Here is a 12,404-nt window from a genome sequence, read left to right as displayed (position 1 = left end):
GGTTTAGATTTAAAATATCTGGGAGGATTAAAAGTCCTTCTATGTTTTAAGAGGCAGGCTGAGGCGGAAGAGTTCCGTCTAAACAAAGCGGAGGATTGGGAGCAATGGTTTTCTAGACTCTATATCTGGGATGGTATTCCACCCATGTTTGAACGTGTTGCATGGATCAAAATTCTGGGGGTCCCAGTGTCGTTATGGGACAGGCACGTCATCAATAAGATCGGAGAAAGAGTTGGCAGACTGCTGGTTAAGTCGGAGGCGGATGCATCCGATGGTAACATGGCGGAAGACCGTCTAGCGGTTCTGGTTCAGACAGGGAAGCGTATTTCGGCTGAATTCACCCTTAAATGGAAAGAACATTCGATTCAGGTTTGGGCTGAGGAGATATCGGGTCAGTGGTTCCCGGAATTTCTTAATCCGGTGGGCGAGGAATCGGAACCTCCGGGTAGTGTAAACGACACAGACTTGTCTCCGGGGAGATCCTCGGAAGTGGGAAAGTCACCGGAGATGGGCTCAAGGTTGTCGAAGAGTTGCATGGGAAACGATCGCTGCATGGGGAACAGTTTGGACGGTTCGTTATCCAAGGGTGACAGGAATGTGCATGTTAGGTCGGCTGAGGTGGGATCCACTTTGTTTCCTCCGGGATTCGTGGAAGAAAGAGAGGGTGTGGGGCCGCAGTACGTGGGGGATAATTTTAGGAGCCCAGTTAGGGATGGTTCGGCTAATAGTCCCAGGCCCAGTTTCATAACTAACCGTCGGCCCAAAAGAAGAGAAAATAAAAGTGCTCAGGCCCAGGGGGCTGAGATTCCGGATCTTAACGTGGGGGTATCGCAGCTAAGCAACTCTGACCCTTTCAATTTAGAAGAAATCTTTCAGATGGAGAAGGCGGAGAAGGTCGCTGGAGTTTCGGTGTCGCCTCTAAGAGATGAGAGCAGGGAAGAATCAAGATCGAATCAGGAGAAGGATAGGTTTCCGGCGGAGGAGGTAACTCGATTGAATTTTGAGAATGAAGTGCTTCGTACTTTGGCGTTCGGTGCAGATCTGGGAATTGATGTAGATGGGTTTGCCAATCAGGTGAGAAAAATTGTTAGTGGGGAAATGGAGCTCAATGGTAACAAATGAATTTTTTATCGGTCAATTTAAATGGGGTCTCAGATGTGAGAAAAGGATATTGGGTTTCTGGGTTAAAAAAGAGTATTATGGCAGATTTTGTGGGTATACAGGAGACTCATCAGGCTGGTTTGGATGTTTTTTCGGCACGCCGGTTCTGGGATCATTCCGAGCTGAATTTGGCGTCGGTAGACTCGGTGGGGAGGTCCGGCGGTCTGCTCTCCGTCTGGAATCCGGAGGTTCTCGAGGTGGATCTAATAATTAAAAATCAGAGATTCTTGCTAACTTCGGGGTTGGTGAAAGGCGTTAGCGACCGGTTTAATATTATTAATATTCACGCTCCTAACGAAGTGGGTAGTAGGAGAGCCTTTTGGGATCAATTGTCTGAGGTGATGGACCAACACAGTGGCTTTTGGATCTTATTGGGTGATTTCAACGAGGTCAGATTTGAAGAAGAAAGGGTTAATTCCCGTTTTGACCGAGGTTCAAGTGAGGCTTTTAATGGCTTTATTTCGAACAAGGGGCTGCTGGAATATCCCATGAATGGAGGTATGTTTACGTATATGTCTGGCCACAATGAGATTAAATTAAGTAAGCTAGATCGTTTTCTGGTTAACGATGCCTTTATGAGCAGCTGGCCGTGTGCCAAGCTGACTGTTCTCAAACATGGTTTGTCCGATCATTGTCCAATCTCCCTGTCGTGTACGGTGACTGATTTCGGGCCTATTCCGTTTAAGTTTTATAACTCTTGGCTTGGCGATCCAAGAGTCGAGGATATTGTGAAGAGATGTTTGTCTGGTATGCCAGGTTCAGGTAGGAAAGATGTGTGGTTAGCGGCTATCCTAAGGAATGTCAAACTAGAGCTTAAACGTTGGAGAAAGGAGGTGAATATTTTAAATAATAAGGACCAGATTTCGTTGGAGGAAGCGATCACTTCAATTGAAGAAAGAGAGAAGGCTGGGGCTTTATCGGAGGAAGATAAGAAAATTAGAGCCGATTGTCGAGTGAAGTTAAAAAACATGGAGGTTGAAAAAGCGAAGGATTTACAGCAAAAGGCTCGGGTTAATTGGATTAAATTTGGTGATGAGAACAGCTCCTATTTCCATCGGATCATCTCGGTGAATACCGCTAGAAATAGAATTCATAGTCTGGTTGTTAATAATCAGGTGGTCTCGGACCCGGTTGAATTAAAAGAAGCCATTCGGAAGTGGTTTAAAAGTCTTTTTGCTGAACCCATTAGACGAAGACCGGATTTCAACAAGGAGGGGTTACCGTGTCTTTCAGATCTAAACGGTGATATGCTGTGCAATCGGTTCACTGAGAAAGAGATCTTAATGGCGGTTAAAAGTTGTAAAGGTGGGAAAGCTCCTGGCCCGGACGGTTTTTCGCTGAATTTTTTTAAAGTTTATTGGGATAAATTTAAGGATAGCTTTTTGGGGGTGTTTCATGAATTTTATGAGGATGGATTAATTAGCAACGGTTGCAACTCTTCTTTTGTGGCCCTTATTCCGAAACGGAAGGATCCTCAAGATATTTCGGACTTCCGCCCGATCTCTTTAGTAGGCTCAGTATACAAAATAATCGCAAAGGTCTTGGCTCACAGGCTGAAAGCAGTTATAAATGATATTTCGTCTTCAGTTCAGTCGGCTTTTGTTGGTGGCCGAAACATTTTAGATAGCCCGCTGATCGTTGGCGAAACCGTGGCATGGGCAAAGAAAATGAAGATCAAGATGCTTGTGTTTAAAGTGGATTTTGAAAAGGCGTATGATTCCATTAATTGGAAATTTCTTCTAAAGTTAATGGAAAAAATGAATTTCCCTTCCAAATGGATTTTATGGATCAAAGGTTGTCTTGTTTCTGGAATGGGTTCGGTGCTTGTCAATGGTTCGCCTACAAAGGAATTTAAGTATAAGCGAGGGTTAAGACAAGGAGATCCGCTATCGCCATTTCTGTTCATTTTGGCGACCGAAGTGATTTCCCTATTCATCAATAGGGCGGTTAATCTCGGGTATTATCAAGGATGTCAACTCCCTAATGATGGTCCTTATATCTCGCACCTTTGCTACGCCGACGATGTGGTTTTTTTGGGGTTATGGTCGGAGGAAAATGTGATGACTCTAAATCGTTTACTTAGATGGATCTATTTGGTGACGGGTCTTAAAGTGAATCGACGAAAGTGTAAAATTTTTGGTATAGGTGTAGACGAAGGTGAAGTGGCCCGGATGGCAAGCATTGTCAAATGTGAGGTCGGATCGGTCCCGTTTTCGTATTTGGGCATCCCGATTGGAGCTAACATGAAAATTGCTAGATTTTGGAAGCCGATTTTGGATAAATTCGCTGCAAAGTTATCAAAATGGAAAGCGAGACATCTTTCGTTTGCTGGAAGGATGACTTTAGTCAAGTCGGTTCTTGGCTCCCTTCCGGCTTATTTTCTGTCTCTGTTTTCGGCTCCGAAATGTGTTCTCAATAAATTGGAAAAAATCAGGAGGGAATTCATTTGGGGCAAGACGAGTACGGGGCATAAGATTAGGTGGGTTCGGTGGAACTTATTATTAAAAGCTAAGAAAGCAGGTGGAATGGGAGTCGGCAGCATTCATAGCTTTAACATCGCTATGTTGCTGAAGTGGTGGTGGCGGCTGAAAGCTTACCCGAATCAGCTCTGGGCAAAAGTTGTGGCGGCGATTCATGGTGGCAACCCTCGGGTGCAATCATCGTCCATTATCCCTTTGAAGAAAAATATTCCCGGTTTGTGGAAAGATATAGGTTCGACGGATAAAGTGATGAATAAAATGGGGATAGTCATCAACGATTATTTGGTGGCGGATGGCGGAGTTTGGAAATGGAGAGGAGATCCGGGCGGCTCCTTTTCAGTCAAGTATATTCGCTCGGTTATTCATGAGGTCTCGCTGGGAGAAGATGGGGATTCTGACCCGTTCCGTTGGAATAAATGGGCGATCCCGAAGGCTAACATGTTACTGTGGAGGGCTTTTTTGGGTAAGGTGGCGTCTAAGATGGGTCTTAGTAAACGTGGTGTTCCAATAGCCGATACTTTGTGTGCGAGGTGCGGGTTACACGAGGAAGACACTGACCACATATTTTTGAATTGCCTTTGGGCAAGATGCATCTGGTGGAACATTTTAGTTTGGATGCGGATTTCGTTTGTCGAGTGCAATCGCTTTAAAGAGTTCGTCGACATTATCTTGCAAAGCCCGGGTGGTAAAGTTTGGAAGAAGATTGTATACACCATCATTTTGGCTACGGTTTGGAGAATATGGAGCGCTAGGAATGAAAAGGTTTTTAACAATAATTTCATTCCTATTAGCAAGACTGTGGACGGTATTAAGGAAGATGCGTTCCTTTGGATAAAGACGAGATCAAAGTTAAAAACGGCGACCTGGGAGGATTGGAAGGCGTTTGATTTATTAGATATGTTGTAATTTTTTCTTTTTCTCGTTTGTTTTGTTTGTTTGCCTGTTTCCAGTCGCTTGCTGGCTCTTTATATATATATATAAAGTGAGTTTGCTGTTCAAAAAAAAAAAATACTGTCGACTGCTATCCTATTCATTTACTTTTTACCCCTTTTAACCATCGTTGGTCACTGACTTTACCTTTTTTAATAATCTTAATCTTAATTTTATTTAAAAACTGCTTAGGTTTTAAGCGTTTACATATAAAGGGTGTTAATATTCGCACACCCCCTTCATTCTGTCTCTCTCTTTATATATTCATATGATATATAAAGGTGTGAGAATATAATGACCCGTTTTAAAGTGAGAATCACACGAAAGCGACAAAGTCTAAAACCGAAGTACAAAACATAAAACGTAAAAGTGACGGGTTTTTCGTACCCGAGATGCAAGGTGATTATGTAATTTTTTATATATCTTATAGGCAGTGGCGACGGACCCAGGATTTTTTTTCAATGGGGTCCATTTTCGGGTCGGTCCTCGTTCGGGTCGAGTTAAAGTGAGGTTTGATCTAGATTTTTAAAAAAAATAAGAAAAATGAGCTTATCAAGGATTGAACCCATGACCTCTTGGTGGAAAAGAGGGAGATTTACCACTACACCAGCTTTCTTTTTATTTCTATGGTGTCCACCTAATTGTATTTATGGGGTCCATATACAATTTAATATACCGAATCTACTATTTTTTTTTAAAAAGATTGGGGTCCGGGGACCCCGGTGGCACCAATGTGGGTCCGCCCCTGCTTATAGGTTTTTTGTATCTTTTATCCAAAATATAGCTATAAATAAGGTTTATATTACAAGCAAAAAAACACATATTGTACAACAATTTGTTGCATAAAAAAACACCTAAAATGTTGCGTGCCTTAGCCTCAAAATTTCTCAAAAAATGCGCTTTTCTTGCCCATCTTGTAATAAGCACGCCTTGCAAAGACAAGGCGTCGACAGTTGCGTCTCGCGCCTTAACGCCAGGCGCTTTTTAAAACTTAGGTTTATATAATATTGCAAGTATAAAAGCAACAATTCTTTTAGCCGCAGGGAGAATCTTTTGTATATGGATTTGAGTTTTGAATAGTTATGGGAGGGAGTGGTTTATACTTAAGACTGTACCCCAAGGTTGTTTTTTTTACGTGTAGTCACTTTCATCCTTTTATTTTCCTTTTTCAATTGCAAAAGCTTTTGGGTACAACCTATATCAAGCCAAATGGAGCTATCAATGATCCCACTCTCATTAATATTCTTGTCTAGTAATTTTTTGAAAACTTTTGTTTTCAAATTTGAAATGTGCAATTGCCTTGTAGCCTTTTACCTTTTTGTTTTTTCTTGCTTTTAATGGATACCATATTATTCCCATCCTATGTTTTGTTTATAAAACAAAAGAAATAAACTTTATTTCCACAAGCCATGAACCAACAGGAAAACATACCAACACATGCATGAAACATGGGTATCAAAATAACTTATACTTTACTCAAGATTTATGGTTTTGTTTTTATTTTTCTGAATGCGGACTTGGAAGGAAATCACTCATCCTTAAGGTGTCATCCGTTAGGTTTAAACATGTTGACCCAGTGGTCTAGTGGTATTAGGGATGGTAATCAAACATTCAAACCCGAACCCGGCGGGTAAATCCGAAACCCAACGCATTTGGAACGGGTTTGGGTTCGGTTAATTGGGTTTGGGACGACTAGATTTTATCTTTTTCGCAGGTTTGGGATTTGGTGATATACCCATTCACCCGACCCGATTACCCGATAAAATGTACCCGTTTACCCAATTGTATACTTGATATAATATCTTTTATAATTTTCAATATGTGTGTGTGTGTGTATATATATGATACATCTATTTTTATAAATATAGGTATTTTATTCCGTATACATTGTAGTTATTTGATACATTTTCATTGTGATAGTACTAAATGTAACCAATAATTAGTAGTTGCCCGGTCGGGTATACTCAATGGGTATTTTTTTTAGAATAACGGGTTTATCCGAAACTCGCGGGTATACCCGATACCCAATGGGTATTTGCCCGCTAGAAACCTGACAGGTTTGGAGACGGGTTTGAGACAAGCTTATCTAACCGGGTTTGAGGTTGGGATTACCTAAACCCGACCCATTGCTATCCCTAAGTGGTATGGGTTTGCACCCCACAAATATGGTGTGCCTTCAAATTCTTGCATGGGGGGGGGGGGGGGGGATAGTGCATGGTCCTCCCAACCGCCGGAGTGATCCCACTCCGGGAGCCGCTACTCGACCAAGCTAGCTCTGCGGTGAATTCCCTTTGCCGAGTTCTTACCCTGGGCGACATATGTCACTCCCAAGACTCGAACCCGGTACCTCTAGGAAGAGATGGGTGTCAGTGGCCAACTGGGCTACCCCAGTTGGTTATAAAAAATGTTGTTAAAAGTAGTAAGCGAGCATGAGCTTGAGATTCCTATACCGAACTTAGCTAGGCTCACGACGCTAAACGAGCATATTATTTATATAAGTATAATTATTTTTATTTAGTGAATAAATATATATTACAGAACAATAAGTTACTTATATATGTATATAAATAAAATTAATAAATAATTAATATAAAATAAGCAAGTCGAGCTCAAGCTTTGGATATAGATATAAATCTCAAAACGAGCCAACTTTGAGCTCTCTTAAACTAAAAGTAAAAAGCTTATTGTGTTTAGGGGGTATTTGTTAATATAGTTTTACATTTTTGTAATGCAGACATGGAGGATAAAATACAAGCAATCAACGGAGATAACAAGCCCGACACATTTGGCGAACGTGCAGATTTCTACTACCGAAAACGCCCCGAACTCTTGGCTTTAGTTCAAGACCTTTACAACCGTTACCTGTATTTAGCTGACCGTTACACTCGAACACTCTCTAAACAACAACAACCTCAAGAACAACAACATGCACACGTACAACAACAAACATGCGACCACTACAATGCCGACACATTCGAGTTGGTAATATCCGAGCTAGTTATGAGATTCGTGGAGTACGAGATTGTAGTAGACGAGCTACAAACAATGGATATGGTTCAAGAAGAGTCGAACAAAAAGATGGAGTTACAAAAAAGTTTGTTGGAAGTGTTAGAATCGGAGCGAGTGGTTTTAACTAATGAAAACTCTAGACTGGCATCCGAGTCATTGTTTATGAAGCGTAAGGCGGGTGAGCTAGCACGCTGCGTGTTACTAGAACGAAGCGAAGACCAGCGTGTGTTTGTTTTGAGTAGGAAGATTGATGATCTTCAAGGGCAGATATACGAGCTGGAGAAGCGAAACAAGGAGTATTATGAGAGGTTGATGAAGCAACAAGTGGAAGTGAGTGAGAATGAAGGGAAAAAGAGTAACAACATAAGTATAAATATAAAGAGGTTGTTAGTGAAAAACAATAGGGGTGGAGGGGGGAGTAGTGAGAGTGTAAGTTGGAGTGGTGGTGAGGATGAAACAGGGTGGTCAATGAGTAGTACAAGTAATAGTAGCACATGTACAAGTCTAGCTCAAGTGATGAAAGAGAAGAATAAGAAGAAGGAGAAGAAGAAATTGCATATGCCACGTGGCAGTGAGGGTGGGAAGAAGGGGGGGTATGGGGGGTGGTGGGATAGGGTGAAGAAGTTTGACATGTTCATGTGTGGACCACATGTTGATGCTACTTGCTAGGTGAACTTGTAGTATTTAATTAGTTACCATGAATGTTTATCATCTTTTGTTTATTTACTCTCTTTAATGGGTCTACCTACTACTACTTTTCTTAAAGAAAAGAATGTTTGAAATCAACCTTGAAGGTGTTGTAGTAATTATAAGAAAATCAGTATTTTCTTTGCTTAATGAAAAGAATGTTTGAAATCAACCTTGAAGGTGTTGTAGTAATTTTATTTGTATTGTTATGACATTGGTGACGATCCGTTATCCATGGTGAGTCACGGGTTATGTGTTAGATTCTCAGGATTGCGGTTGCAGTCTAAAGTCTAAACATATTGTGGTATGGAAGACGTTCCGCGAGACCTGAATTTTAAATCTTTGGATTTTAGCCTAGAAATTAAAATTATTATTTACATACTTGATGTCGGTCGGGTAGCAAACTGGGGAGGGGGATCCCTCGCGTGGTCAGGGGTACCGTGCATTTACCCTTTTTTTACTTGATGTCTTAATCACGTACTTTAATATTTAGGGCTATTACACATCAATCTCATTGTCGTCGTCACCGTCATCATCCCCTTCACTACCACCATACCACCACCATCAACACCGTCAACAACGACGTCGTCGTCACCACCGCCGTCATCCTTACCCCAATGTCTTCTTGATGCTACCACCCTTGCCGCCGACATCATTCTCCACTTGACACCTTTATATTAAATCACATGTAGTCACCTTTACAGGGCCTTCTCCGAAAATCACAAAAAAAGACCCTGTGCGAGATAAAAAATTTGGGCCTTATTCGATAGTCTCCATTTAATATAAACTCATTAAACCCTAAAATTTATGGGATGTAATCTAAATAGTTAATTTTAGTTAACTTTATGAAGTAATTTATTAATTAAATGGAAAGATGCGGTTGACAAAATTAAGCATTAAATGCCAATAACAAAATAACCAAAAAAATAAGCTAAAATAAAGAATTTGGAGAAACCAGGATTAGCACCCGTGTCACCTTGTTTATGCAAGATATTAACCACTTATCTTTCTATCTTATACAACGTAAATTCTATACAAAATTAAAAAGATTTGGACCATTGGAGGGTTTGGGCCTTGTGCCGTCGCCTACCCCGACCCCCTACGTGCCGGCCCTACACCTTTATACTAAATCACATGAATTGTCCATGAATGTTCTCTATTTAACAATTGCATATATGGGTCTCGCTTCGGTTGATCTTGAGCAAGCTTAGTCTTTTCATTAAATTTTTATTATTTTGTTAATAAAGTCAAATTATTTATTTTATTTTCTTTTCATTAGAATCTTTTTTTTTTTTTTTTTTTGAATTCATCTCAATCATCATTTTCGTCTTAATTTAAATTCATCTCAATCATCATTTTCGTCTTAGTAGTTATAATAACTTAACACTGACAAATCCACAATTCCACAAAAAAAGTTCAATGAACACTTGTGGAAAAAAAATCCCAAATTGGGCCCTTCTCATAGGGCCCATTATATATTTAAAAGCTTAGTGACTTTAATAAGATTAAAAAAAAACAGAATTCCGGAAAAAAACATGCGTTGGGCTGTAAAGATGCATATTAAAGAAGTCCATCAGATATAGTTAAAAGTTTAAACGCAACTTAGGCCCATTATTCTACTAGGCCTTTTGCTCTATATCTTACTTTTTAAATTTGAAAATCTATTAGATGGTGAAATTTCTTTTTTTGAAGTTTGAACTATTTGGCTATACTACATTTATTTTTTAGAGTTAAATGCCATTTTAGTATGGTTTCGTAAATTTGCCAGTTTAGTTTAAAAGTTTCATTTTTCGTTTATGTGTCCAAAAAGATTTCATCGTTGTCATTTAAGTCCACTATGTTAACTTCATCCATTATTTCTGTTAACGAGAGGACAATTCGGTCATTTTATATGTCCGAATTACCCTTCTAGTTAACAAAACTATATATAAAATGACTGAATTGCCCTTCTCGTTAACAGAAAAAATGGATAAAGTTAACCCAGTGGACTAAAATTGTAAGGTTGAAACCTTTTTGGACCCACAGACGAAAAATGAAAACCTTTGAACTAAACTGAGAAAATGGTCCAAACCACATGAACTAAAGTGACATTTAACTCTACTTGTAATTGTGAAAAAAATTTGAACTATTTGGCTTTACTACATTTATTTTTTATAATTATAATAACAATTATTATTATTACTATTTTATTATTATTATTATTATTATTATTATTATTTATTTTATTATTTTTTTTACAACTTCGGCTAAGCCTTCACATTTTAACCAACAAAGTTTTGCCTGTATACTTCACAGCAACAAAGTTTCACTGTTTAACATTTAACACTTCATGCTTGTTATCAACATTTAACACTTCACCGATATATCTCGATAATTGAACTGCCCTCAAAGCTTAGCCACCCAAGCTTTCTTTAAATTTCTCAAATGCATCCAAATCTCTATTTAATTCTTATTTTATTTATTATAATACTTTATTGTGCTTCAATTTAAAATGAGTATAAAAGTGTTTCATCGTGATAATTTTTCTTCTTAAGTTTAAATTATACCGGTTATAATAATATAGAACTTTAAAGTGTTTGATTTTTAAGTAATTTAATAATTTAATTGTCATCTTATAAATTACGTTTTATTATCTTTAAAAAAACTGACTATGTGTCGGTATTTAGTTCTTATTCTAGACGCATCAGAATTTATTTTGTTGATAGCGAAGTTGCATTTAAAGTAGAGTTTTTTTTAGTATCGTAGACAATACAGGTGTTGAAACCGAGTTGTTACCCTAACGAGCCGAACCGATTTCGAATGGACAACATTGGTACCAGTATTTATTTTTGAGGCTTTAGAATGATGTAGAAGACGTGTCGATATTTTTTAGGCATATCGTGACTTCATTTTTTTCTCTTTTGATTGCTATAGCAAGTGTCGTTATCATAACAAATCGAACCAATATTGATTGAATTCCTGCCGCATAGCGTGGTGGAATCCCAATAGTTTATTTAATAGAAAACGCACTTCAAATATAACCTGGAGATTTTCTCTCTTCGATGCAACGTAAAACTTGTATATGATCTTATTATATAAAATGTCTTTTTACATATTTACATGTAAACATATATAAATGAAAAAAATATTCATAAAAAATGGTAGAATATTGCTAGAGGTCAACAATGGAAATGTACTAAGAAGAAATGTACTGATATCGGTAAAATCGGTGATATATCGGTCCGATATGGTAAAATATCAGTCAGTATCGTCAATATCATCAGTACTAATATTTTGCACTGATATATCGGTAGAGGACCGATAACCGATATTCTCTGATATATCGATGACATAACGGGATATGAACTACATAACTTACAATAACCACTAACCGGAGTAAATAATCGTTGTCGAGAAGGAGGTATCATTTTAAGACAAAAATCAAATACAAATAACTTTAACGTACGAAACGTACGAACTGAAGATTTTGCTGAAAAAACGCAGTGGCATTTTCGTAATTATTAGTGATTACCAAAATTACTCTACAAATGATCCTGTAGAGTAATTTTGTAAAATGTTCTTGTAGAGTAATTTTGATCTTGTAGGGTAATTATCAAAATTGTTCCACAAGTGTATTAAAATTACTCTGCATCAAAATTACTCTACAAATGAATCAAAATTACCCTACAAGTTTATCAAACAACATACAATTCAAAATTATTCTACAAATGATCTTGTAGAGTAATTATGATCTTGTAGAGTAATTTTGTAAAATGATCATGTATAGTAATTTTGTAAAATGTTCTTGTAGAGTAATTTTGTAAATTTCTTTTAGCATTTCGTTATGGGGTTTAGCTTTGTGGTTTAGTTTTTAGCATTTAGTTTGGGTGGGAGGGGGGGGGGGTTTCAGGGGTTTTTTTTGGTGAGGTATAGTTTTTTGATCAAAATTACTCTACAAGAACATTTTACAAAATAATTTTACAAGATCACAATTACTCTATAGGATCACTTGTAGAGTAATTTTAATAATTACCCTACGATCAAATAATTACAAAAATGCAACCACGTTTCTTTGTCTTTTTCATACTATTCATACATTTAATACGTTAAAATTATTTGTACGAAAACTTTACTTATCATTTTAATTGTCCTCCTCCC

General features: G+C 38.2%; 1 protein-coding gene across 1 annotated transcript; it reads left to right on the top strand.

Moving 5' to 3' along the window:
- Positions 1–7,307: 7,307 nt before the first annotated feature.
- LOC110897340 (kinase-interacting family protein) lies at positions 7,308–8,249 on the top strand. Its single transcript, XM_022144097.2, has one exon. The coding sequence runs from the start codon at positions 7,308–7,310 to the stop codon at positions 8,247–8,249; it is 942 nt and encodes a 313-aa protein (XP_021999789.2).
- Positions 8,250–12,404: the final 4,155 nt, after the last annotated feature.

Source organism: Helianthus annuus, chromosome 13 (genome assembly GCF_002127325.2).
Source record: "Helianthus annuus cultivar XRQ/B chromosome 13, HanXRQr2.0-SUNRISE, whole genome shotgun sequence".
NCBI classification, from domain to species: domain Eukaryota; kingdom Viridiplantae; phylum Streptophyta; class Magnoliopsida; order Asterales; family Asteraceae; genus Helianthus; species Helianthus annuus.
The sequence above is the reverse complement of the archived record's forward strand: the minus strand, read 5'-3'. Positions and strand labels throughout refer to the sequence as shown.